The following is an 11,665-nucleotide window of genomic DNA, read 5'->3' as shown; positions in this document are numbered from 1 at the left end:
ATTGTAGTTTCAAGTTTCAAAGTAAAAAAGTCTGACAAAAAAAAAACAACAATTAAAATTCAGGTCAGGTTCTAAGAAAGTGTCAATCAGTCATCAACCGAAGGTTGTCTCGAGCTATTATCATCAGCTCCGTGCAGAGCAACAGCAACAAAAGCTAATTTCATTCCTGGCTCCCGTCTTGGTGGTCTTTCACACATAGTTAGGCAGATTAGTAAAGAGGACGACTTCTTGGCTGAGCCCCAGCCCCCCGACGGGAGTCTGCCTCCGGAGAGACCGAGCCTCGGCGGAGCCGCCGCCGCCGCCACATGCATAATGCTAACGCTGCACAGCGGAATTCGGTAATAAAAGGAGCCGAACATATTAGCATATAACATTTTACCCCATTACTGCACCGGGAGAGAAGTCTCTCGTCAGCTGAACCACATATTAATATCTATTAGAGTGCAACTGAGGGGAGCTCTGGCTCAGGTGTGAAAAGACTGCAGGCATTTTTTAACTTTGCTTGAAAAAACAAGTTCACACTTAAGCATTTTCTGAAAATAATCTTTTGAAATTATCATTAGCTTTTGTTGCGACTGTGCAAAAAAAAAAGACTTTTAATAATTTAGCGTTTTTTCTATGTCATTTGGCTTCTATGGAAGTATTTAAGTGTATAAAGAATATTGAATGGTTGGATTTAACATTTCAAATGTTGAAACTTGGCTTAATTCAATTTGTTAACTTCTAGACTTTAATCATTGAATTAAAAAACATTTATATTGAAAGATTAATGTAATTTTTCTTTTATTTCCAAATTTTACCTTATTGAATTTATTTTGAAATAATTTGTTTCTTTCCAAAATGTGTTAAAAAAAAAGAGTATACACAAGTTGTGTATATTGCATGATCAAATTCCAATAAATCAAATATCTATTTTATTTTATTTTTTATTTCAAAATCTTCCAATAAAAAAATATTTAATTGTATTAATAAAAGACTAATTTAACAAATTGATTAAAAAGCAACAACAAAATTCCAGTTAAAATATATATTTTTTGATTTATTAGAATTTTAATATCAAACTATATGTGTATTTGTTATGTTTTACTTTGACAATGTTCAGATTTTTTTCTACTTCTAAAATAAAAATAGAAAAATAAATCCACCTTCTAATACACATTATATAAATACATGTATATGTAAAAAAAATTAAATGTTTAAGTAAAATCAAAGTTTCAACATTTGAAATGTTAAATTCAACTATTCAATTTTATGACACATATACACACACATATGATATACTGCCATAGCTTCTATTAGAAAGCCAATTACATCCTATTAAAAAAACATTATTAATGAATCTAATGATTTCTCTCTGCCCTTGTGTTTTGTAATGTAAATGTAAAGAAAATATTAAGTGGAGTTAAAAAAATATAATGAATAATACTTTCAAGGCTTCAGGTCACCACAGTCGACCTTTTGCTCTAGAGCAGCTCAGAATCTAGCAAAGAAATTAAGTTGAGTCTTTTAAAAAGAAAAGATTCAGTCTTTTATGTCCCTGACTTTTAAAATGACAGCCATTACTTCCGCTCACCAACTCAAAAGACGTTCAAGTGAGCACTTCTCTCCTGAATCCCAATCAAAGCAGCACTCGTGGAGAGAAGGCAGAATCCTTAAAGCGTCCATAATCCTGGAGCGTGTGGCGCTGTCTGTTTCCTGCGTCAGTGCTTTCTTCTGGCTCTGCTCGCAGACATGTTTTGCATGTGTTTCCACAAGAGCGAAGGGTCTGATTCGTTGTGTCTTATCAGAGAATCCAGGCCCTCTGCTTGGTCCAGGCTCTGCCAGTAATCCTGCGGCCACACTTGGAGCCATCTGCACAGCGATACAGCCACAGATTAGAGAGAAATAAGATTAATAAAACATCACCATGTTACAGAGCATGTAGACACGATAAATATTTCACTTTCTGGACAGACTCACCCGTCATCTTCTGGCAAATCCTGGACGTCTCCAAAACCTGGTCTTGGCAAAGGACATCCCATATGAGAATTGTTGGCCATTTTCGCCTGTGGAGGAGGATTACTCTTCGAGCCTTTCTTATACGCACGCTCTTTAGCCAGTCGTGCATTCTCCTGGTCACAAACGAAACACTCGAACCCGTTCAAGTAGTTGGGTTTGCTCATGTCATTGACCCCCCACTCACGGCCGTGCAGAGCCTCCAGCAGACGAGTGTTGGTGACCGACTCTGGCTTTTTAAACTCCAGGTATCTCGAATATTCCGCATCGTTCTCGTCCAGGAACGTCAGGAAGTCGGCGAGGGCTTTCGGCGACGGAAAGTCGTCGATCAGGACGAGCGAGTGGTCGTTGGGCATCCAGTCCGCCGCCGCCGCCGAGCCCCTGTACACGGGCACGCAGCCCTGGTGGAGCGGCCGCCACAGCTTCTCCGTCATGTAGTCCCGACAGAGGCCGTTCTCCAGCGCCAGGTGGAACTTGTATCGGGAGACGAAATTCATGAAGTTCTGTTCCTCTCCGGTGGCTGTGGACGTGTCCTCCAGATGTGCAGGGAGAGGTTTGTTGTTCAAGCATTTTCCATAAGAATCCACCTTTAAAAAAACAGATAGTTCCTCAATGATACAATTTTACAATTACATTATTATTGGCAAAATGTTTATACAGTTGATTACAGTAAATTGTAAGAATTAATTTGTTATACATTTGTTATGCAGTGCATATAGTGCTATAGTACTATCATTATTTTTTTGTACTCCACAAAAAGGCACTAATTACCATACCCAACATACTTATGGTGCCAACTACACGGTGAACTCCCATGATGCCTTTAACACACTGCTTTATTTAGTGTTCAGTTGATTGGTTGCTACATTACTTTATTTAATAAATCAATTATGTTGCTATCTTAAAAGTAATCCACAGCTATGATTGGTTGGCTGGGCGGCAAAGCATTATGAGAGCTGTTCAGGTGACTGTTACTAAGAGGGTCGTTTTTTGGTCCAGGCACTTTCTATGTGACTATGTCACACGATGAAAACGCAAACTTCTTTTTAAAAGCTGAAATTGTGTTAAAAGATGGGGGGAACTAACTAGTAGGGTGGAAATAAATGGTACTTTTAGTAGTAGTTTGCAAGTTCCAAAAAATCTTGTTAAAAGTCAACTAATGTGTTGATTTAAGTGCGTCTTAAATAATTCTTGGACTATATTGTATCATCAGTATGTGTCTGTTTGTACAAAACTCTCTTTTCATTTAGATATTTACATTAGAAAATGTGATTAAGCCCTGCGCACTCTTCTGTGATTGGTCAAACATTGAGGTTTGTCAACGCGCGTCATTAATCCCGAAAGTCTTCCCCTTCAAATAACTCATTGTATAAACAAAGCGTGGCGTGATTACAGCTGGCTGAAGGACGAGTGAAGCCATTATTACGTCATAATGGATTCTCATAACCTCGTGTTCTCTTAGATTTCCGACGGGGAGAACTTTATAAAGTAATAAGTTCAAAACATCATCATGATGAGGGACTTACTGCATCTTGGAGAGGAAGACTTCAACATTTGAAACATGTAAGTTAGAGAAAGTTGGGTTTTTACATTAGTTGCCCTTTAATTCAAGGGGAAATTTGAACGGTTATTGTTAGGGGGGCTTAAACGCAAAAGCCTTGCAATAAACCAGGGACCACTTTAAGTTGTAAATAAAGTCAGGGTTGCTTGTGTGTACCTGAATGTACTTCATAAGCTCTTGAACGTATCTGTCTCGATCCGAAGGGACATCGCAGTGAGACTGCATGTAGAGCACCGGAGCCAGGCCTTCGCGCCTCAGCTGGTTCTTCCGCTCCAAGGACAAGGCCACGGGCTGGAGGAGGTAGTTGAGAGACGGCAGCCACTGAAGGGTCAGGGGGTAATCGGACTCCCTGCGAAACGTAGCCGTGTAGTTAAAGAGCCTGATGCCCGGCCCGTGAGAGAGGACGAAGTTGTTCATGGGAGACTCTTCATGGAACAACGCCCACGTCTGGTGACGCAGACGAGGCAGCGGCGCCTCGTACGCCCTGAAGTCCGTGCCATAGAAGACGATGGACGCGGTCCGTTTGTATCGTTGGACCTTTAAATAGATATGGGAGATATTTTGAGAAGACATGAGGAAGATAAATGTCCTTGTTCAATACACACTATTTTCTACCTTTCGATTACTGGTGGCCAAACAGGAGGACGTGGCGCAGTCGATTCGTTCCGTGTCACCGGGAAAATGTGGGAACAATCCTCCGCTCCACCACAGCAGAATGGGCAGCTCTTTATTGCTTCGGCGGTCGTTGTTCCCTGGACCTCTGTAGGAGCTGATGGAGGCGAAATCCATCTCCGCCAAGACGCTCTGGGGCTGGAAGGCTCCTCGGTCTGCTGCGTCCAGAGCCTCCCGGGGCAGGTGACCGTCAGGGAAGGACGCAAAGGAGACCCACACCCAGCACAGCACGCCAAACACCACCAGGCACATGCAGGGCACGAACCTGCCTCTGCCCGCCATCTGGAAAAGAAACGCAACATCTGAGCACCATTGTTTTTTTTGCTGTTAAGTGTTGTTTACACTTCGTATCTGAGCAACGGAATTTAACCATATCGTCACACACTACCTTTGTCACTGCAGCAAAAGCATCCAGTCGTCCGTTTATTGTCATTCAAACCCGCATTTTAAAGGATCTGTTTACGCGTTAAACAGGGGAAATGTAACGTAAACAAACATCCCGTCTACTACTATGTGGCATCTCTTCTTCTGAACTACTGCCGCGTCATACGGGACCCCACAGCGCCACCCAAACCCCGGGAGGTGGTATAGCATGTTTGTTAAAACCTCCAGAATCTTACTTAAAATTCAATAAAGTGACGAAGAAGATTAACGAGGAGAGAAAATTGCTGTAAATGGGATTTTGTATGTGAGAGACTATGAGAAATGAGTTGAGTCAGTTATAGAAAGAGCTGGAACAATTCACACAGGATACTTTCGTATTGAGTAAGTAAGTAAATAGGTAATTTATATTTATAGATTACTTATAAATTAATTTATATTTATATTTTTTATTTATATTTATATAAGACGAATACACCTTGTCCTGTATCCATCATTATTATTTAAAAAATGTAATAATAACATTAATATAACATATATTGGTTACAAAAAATAGTTGTTTTCACCTGTGCTATGATTATAATTCGCAAACGTCTACAATAGAGAAGAAGAAAGACTCCAACTGTACCACTCCACAAACCTTTCTACACATGAAAGAGAAAATTATTTTAATAAATAGATATTGTAACTAAAATCACCATGTGCGTATATTGCTTCATATAAAAATACAATAATATTATTTACCTGTGCTTATTGTTTGTACTTATTTATTTAATACACAGCATTGTTTTAATAGAATAGAATAGAAAATAGAATAGAAAAGCTTTATTCATCCCCAGAGGGGAAACACACTTTCACAACAGCGCAGTTGGAAGAAAATAAAGTGCAAGGAAAAAGAAATAATAAAAGAGATAATACAAAATAAAATAAAAACGATCTTAAAAATATACAAATTATTTACAAAATTAGAAATTGACACTATTAACAAAATAAAATAGAATAAAAATAAAATAAAATAGAAATAAAATAATGCAAATAATTTTGGTCTTTTGTACAGTCGTGTCCTCCACTCAAGAGATAACCCTCATGAAATTATTTATATAACTTTTATGACAAATACAATTATATCGTTTTCCTTCTTTTCTTGACTTAATTAAAAATATATATATAGTTATGCACAATTAACTCTTCGTTATAATTAGGTAGCTTTAAGGTAAGTAAGTAAGTAAGTAATTTTTATTTGTATAGCACTTTTCCAGACCAGGGTCACAAAGCGCTTAAACAATCAAAACAATATTCAATAAAGTATATACTTTAAAGGGCAAGATAAAACTGAACCGTGTGGGTGGAACCATCAGTAGATTCTGATCCACAGACCTCAGAGCCCGAGCTGGGGTGTAAGGCTGGATCAGATCAGTGATGTAAGGAGGAGCCTGACCATGAATAGATCTGAAAGTAAGAACCAGAATTTTAAAGTTGATCCTGAAAGAAACTGGAAGCCAGTGAAGAGTTTTAAGGACCGGAGAAATGTGAGTTCTTCTACTAGAGCAGGTCAGAATTCTCGCTGCAGAGTTCTGAATCAACTGCAGGCGAGACAGCTCCTTCTTGTTAAGACAAGGTGCAATACGAAGAATAACACGTTTCAAACAAAGGTGAATACAATTTTTTAAGAACATATACACTGTTATACATTTATTATCACATATTCACGACATTTTTCATATTTCAACTCGTAGAAAAGTGTATTTTAAAGTGACGCAGTTAATGGGACAAAACATGACGGGCTTTAGGACACGGAGGAGGCTCATCCCAGACGCACTGTACACGTCACAACATCCCATCTCAGTGAGATGTCGGAAGCGACACCCACAGCATTGGACAGGGTAAGTTAAAAAAAACAAACAAAATCTTTGGTTTATTGTATATCAGTTAAATGTCATCACTTTTAAACAGCTTTACTTCTTAAGGTGTTTTTTAATATCAATTTAAAAAGTATCTGGAGTGGGTGCCATGCTAACGCTAGCATCATCAGTGTGTCAACAGTAGCCGGCTAGCTTGAACAGCCCAACACTACTCATCTTTTTAGTCGTTTAACCACAGCTAAGTCAACGCTTTCCTGTTCAAAACCGTTGTATATACATTATTTATAGAGCTCTTGTTGACGTTTTTCTTTTCGTATACTTTCGTGGAGATAATCGCCACAGCAGCAAATCCCCATTAGCAGACCGGAAACAAGTTCGCGCAGGTGCAGCAGAGGTTATCTTGGGTCATCTCACCCTGACTCGCCCTTGTTATTGTTGTTGACGCATCTAATACGTTGTCAATACTTGCTTGTTTTTATAGGTTTTTGTCCAAGATTTCCACATGGCAAACTACTTTGACACGTATGAGGAGTTATTAAAGATCGTATGTCAACAAACCCTTAAACACTTTCGTGTCTAAACAAGAAAGAGCTGTCTCGCTTGAAGTTAATACAACAATTCTGCAGCAAGAATTCTGACCCTCTCTAGTAGAAGAACTCACATTTCCCCGATCCCTAAAACTCTACATTGGCTGCCAGTTTATTTCAGGATGAATTTAAAAATTCTGGTTCTTACTTTAAGATCTATTCATGGTCAGGCTACTCCTTACATCAGTGATCTGATCCAGCCTTACACCCCAGCTCGGGCTCTGAGGTCTGTGGATCAGAATCTACTGATGGTCCTGCACATACTTTCGGACCAGAGGAGAGAAATCCTTCCAGGCTGTTGCTCCTAAGCTTTGAAACGATCTTCTTCTCCCTCTGCGTTTGATGAAATCTATTGACTCTCTCAAGAAACATCTTTTTTTTTGTGCAGGCTTTTCCTGTGTTTCACTTATGTGTCTTGATCTTTTAAATTGATTAATTATTTTAACTGTGTATTGTTTTTGATTGTTAAAGCGCTTTGTGACCCTGGTCTAGAAAGACGCTTTAGAAATAACCACTTACTTACCCTGGTCTGGAAAAGCGCCATATAAATACAAATTACTTACTTACTTACTTACATACATATATACATACATACTTACTTACTTACTTACTAACAAAAGTTTGTAGGTTGACTCCATTTATCATTTACAGCAGATAATATTTCCCCTTTGCACAGAGATGACCCCATCCCCGGTCACTGACATATGCCACGTGTTTTTCAACTATTATCAGTGAATGTCAATGTTTTGAGAGTGTTTCTGTGAATCCTTTACAAGTGTTAAAAAGGCATAATTTCAATTCAGACGTCTAAAATATATAAGCCCCAAATGGGCATTAAAAATGTCTGAAATCAAATGTAAATATGTGAACACGTGGCAAGTAAGTTAGTTTTAAATCTAAAAACTTTTTTTAAAAACAGATTTCAGTGTCACAATCATAATATTGGAACTAAGAAAATGGTGAAGCAGTTTCTTTGGGCAACATGTCAAATTAAATTATATGTCAAACCAACATTTTCTTCATGGCTGAAATTGGTACAAGGCACGTAAATTGTATTGGTATTTAAAAAACGTCTTTAATTTGACTTTTATTAAATGGATTTATTTATATCATGTTGACTAATGGTTGACAGAATTTTACGAGTAATTCTTGTGTTTTTAAGGTTAAAGGAAGGTGTCAATATATCAATATAACAGTCCCAAACAGGGTTCACTTTTTTGACCATAAAGACGCACTTAAAAACCTCCTAATACCTTCTCGTCTTTAATGTCCCTCTTCTATAAAAAATATATTATATTATACCTAAATTTATAGTTCAAGCTGGTTTTTAGTGGAAGAAAAGTAAGCACCATTTGCAACTGTTGTATATAAAAATATGTATCCCTGTTTAACTCCAAAAAGACATGTAAACTACTCAATACTTTTCTTCTTTTTATTTTTGGTGAAATGTCCCTTTAAGCTGTGGAAACTCTGCTGTTAACCGGCAGGATATTCACTTTATATACCTCTTCAAAACATCAATACTTATTTATAAATATCCAATACAATGTTTTACCTTTTTTCTCTCCAGGTCAAGTAGACCCTGTTCCACAAGTTGTTGTGGAGGTCCGTGGTGGGCGGAATCATGAGCGGGAAGAGCCTTTTACTTAAGGTGATCCTGCTAGGGGACGGCGGGGTGGGAAAGTCCTCCCTGATGAACCGCTACGTCACAGACCGCTTCGACTCGCAGTCCTTCCACACCATCGGCGTGGAGTTCCTCAACCGGGACCTGGAGGTGGACGGGCGCCTCGTGACGCTCCAGATCTGGGACACGGCAGGCCAGGAGCGATTCAAGTCGCTGCGCACGCCTTTCTACAGAGGCGCCGACTGTTGCCTGCTCACGTTCGCCGTGAACGAGCTGCAGAGCTTCCAGAACCTCTGCGGTTGGAAGAAAGAGTTCATGTACTACTCTGATGTGAAGGACCCGGAGAGGTTCCCTTTCGTGGTACTTGGGAATAAAGTGGACATGGAGCAGAGGGAAGTCGGGGAGGGGGAAGCGAGAGCCTGGTGCGAGGAGAACGGCTGCTGTCCTTACTTTGAAACCAGCGCCAAAGATGACACTAATGTCACGGCTGCGTTTGAAGCTGCTGTCAGGGAGGTCCTTGCTGCCGAGGACCATGTAGACCACTCACTACTTAGCGGTACGATTGATCTCCACGGCAACCGCAAAGCATCCCGTGCATTTTGCTGCTAAGTGGTCACGCGTAAGATTTTTATTTGCAGCCATTTGAGATCAAACCCATTAATATTTCCAAGTCCAATAATAATAATGTTTTAGTAAATGTGACCAAGGTACTGTCTCAGAAATAGTACGTTTGATTGATCAAGATGATACAAAAAAAAAGTGCTTTGAATGATTATTTAAGGTACGGATTAAGTTCAGCTTGTTTACATGGGAGTCGTCAATAAGATGAGATGTTTACATCACAGATCTCAATGTTTGATTTAACACTGTCTCATAATATTTACGGTTCCAATGACATTCTGTGGAGGAGTCCTGCTGCGGGCTGTCAAAATGTTTGGCAATTTCTTCTCTCTAGATCTCTAGAACGCACAATATGTAAAAATTGACATATTTACCCTGTTTTTTTGTTGTGTTCCAACTGTTAAAATGCAATTCAAGATAATGGTTAAAGGATAATCGCTGTTTTTTTTTTATTTAAGGGAATCTATTAATTTTCTGTCATAGCAATGAGTTTTCGTACAGCATTACAATGCAAACATTTGTTACAGGTGGTGTTGGTCGGGGCATTACCAAAGGGTTTTTCTTCAATCTGTTATCGCGAAAAGAGAAGTTCGGTTCGTCGTAACAGAAACGTAACTATCCATTCGTCTGATATTCAAATAAGCTTCCAGTGTTGGATCAGGGACTGATTAGACTGTTTTCCCGATGCCTCATAATTATGACCATTACCCGTAATTGTGGTGATTATGGCATGTTTACAGTTTTTCCGTCTACTTTTTGTTTGATTGCGAGGGAAAGTTTTTAACATTCCGGTCCGGTTTAGTATTGTTTAACCTTGGGGGAAAAAAAAGGGCTGCGTGAGCTTCACTGATAGTGTTTGACAGATGTCTGGTGCTGCCAGTCTGGTCGATGGAGGTCTCGGCTGAATGTGAAATGAGCACACGGATGAAGCGACTGCTACTGTGCCGCAGTGCTAACATTGAGAGCATTAAGAGATAGTTTCTGGACTATTATTTTATACCGTTTTCTCCTTTATTTATCTCACTACTCCGTTCAATTGTTCAGGCTGTTTCATATATTTCAGTATTCTACTGCTACCTGGGTACTATTTATGGTGTTTATTAAATGTTTTGATTCTTTTGCTTCAGGTTGTGTCGATATTTTTGTTTATCCTCTTATCATCTCAGGCTGAGATCAGGGCATTTTTTTTTTTTTCCGTTTGGGTCTAAAGTTGCGTTCACACATGTGACATGAATACTTCACTGTGACGTTGAGCCGACATTGTTCTTTGTTAATGTAGGTTCATTAATTATGAATGCACTTTGTATAATTGCTTTTTAATGTTTTAAAACTTCCATTGAAGTATAGGCAGGCGGTGTTGAAAAGAGTGCATACATAAAACAAGGATCAAGCCAACATTCGCACGGATCTCAAGTGAGAGCTACGGTTGAATCTTATTTGTTTGTACTTTAATTTAACCCTTGTGTGGCATTCTGGTACGAATAAGTTATTCTTTCAAATTTAAGGAGACTATTTTGTAGTCTAATCATTGAGTTATACCCATATCAGTGAAAACTCTATGGCAGAAGAATACTTGGATATACAATAATTATCCAGTTGTATATGATACACACAGAGTTTAGTGGTTATAGCTGATGGTTGCAGCCAACTTCCCAGAACTATTCTATGCACAAAGACAAAAGACAAGTTTAATTATCAACTCCTATTCATTCCAGAATCAGGATAATAATAAAGTTAAAGCCGGTTTGTTTAATACACTCATCTTAAAGCCACATAAGGGTTAAATCTGAGGCTGATTAAAAGTAAAACCTGATGTACTGTTTACCTGGCTTTCATTGCTTAGTAGGTACCAAACTGTGCTCTATATGTATATCGCAACAATCCTGTAATACTCATGGATGTACTCGCTAAAGTCTGGGCTGTTTCATCTCATGCTGATTTTAAAACAAGGGCATTTATTTGCTAATGATGTACAAGCAACACTGTTTATTTCTGTTCATAAGTTAGTGAGTCAAATTCCTTATTTTTTTGCTGATGCATTGTCAAACTCTGCTCTCTTTTTGCACTACAGGTGAATAGTTGTGCCTTTTTTATGCTGGCACAGCAGTCATCACTGTCCAACGCTTGGCTACAAATAAATATGCCACATACCAAAATAAAAATGGTGTTTTTGAATTTCTTTATGTGCTGATGTCGGTCTTTTATGGAGTTTAAATGTCAGTAACCTTTTTTTGGTTTTAATTTGTAGGAAAATATTAATGGTACCGTTTTTTTTCTTGGTTTTTTTTAAGCGGGTTATATTAAAAAAATATATTCAAGAATAAAGAATTTATTTGCCTGCCCTCAGCTAAATAATGCTGGT

The 11,665-nt window shown here is 38.6% G+C and overlaps 2 protein-coding genes across 2 annotated transcripts; one reads left to right on the top strand and one right to left on the bottom strand.

Moving 5' to 3' along the window:
* Window positions 1–1,145: 1,145 nt before the first annotated feature.
* Window positions 1,146–4,746, bottom strand: pofut4 (protein O-fucosyltransferase 4). The gene is made up of 5 exons (XM_087798879.1): window positions 4,617–4,746; window positions 4,172–4,510; window positions 3,713–4,093; window positions 1,960–2,582; window positions 1,146–1,851 (listed from the first exon to the last, which is right to left on the bottom strand). The coding sequence occupies exons 1-5, from the start codon at window positions 4,659–4,661 to the stop codon at window positions 1,701–1,703; spliced, it is 1,539 nt and encodes a 512-aa protein (XP_087655005.1). The 5' UTR covers window positions 4,662–4,746; the 3' UTR covers window positions 1,146–1,700.
* Window positions 4,747–6,435: 1,689 nt separating this feature from the next.
* rab9b (RAB9B, member RAS oncogene family) lies at window positions 6,436–11,459 on the top strand. Its single transcript, XM_087799264.1, has 2 exons — window positions 6,436–6,492; window positions 8,629–11,459. The coding sequence occupies exon 2, from the start codon at window positions 8,683–8,685 to the stop codon at window positions 9,289–9,291; it is 609 nt and encodes a 202-aa protein (XP_087655390.1). The 5' UTR covers window positions 6,436–6,492; window positions 8,629–8,682; the 3' UTR covers window positions 9,292–11,459.
* The last annotated feature ends 206 nt before the right edge of the window (window positions 11,460–11,665 follow it).

The sequence above is a fragment of the Callionymus lyra genome, chromosome 9, assembly GCF_982586985.1.
Source record: "Callionymus lyra chromosome 9, fCalLyr1.hap1.1, whole genome shotgun sequence".
Classification (NCBI taxonomy): domain Eukaryota; kingdom Metazoa; phylum Chordata; class Actinopteri; order Syngnathiformes; family Callionymidae; genus Callionymus; species Callionymus lyra.
Note: the sequence above shows the minus strand (reverse complement) of the source record. Positions and strands in the feature narration are given on the sequence as shown.

Coding starts and splice junctions, on each gene's coding strand:
- pofut4 (XM_087798879.1), bottom strand. CDS start 4,661: ATGACAATAAACGGACGACTGGATGCTTTTGCTGCAGTGACAAAG. Junction 4,511..4,616: donor CTTTTGCTGCAGTGACAAAG/GTAGTGTGTGAC, acceptor TTTCTTTTCCAG/ATGGCGGGCAGAGGCAGGTT. Junction 2,583..3,712: donor AGCTTATGAAGTACATTCAG/GTACACACAAGC, acceptor GTTTTTTTAAAG/GTGGATTCTTATGGAAAATG.
- rab9b (XM_087799264.1), top strand. CDS start 8,683: ATGAGCGGGAAGAGCCTTTTACTTAAGGTGATCCTGCTAGGGGACGGC.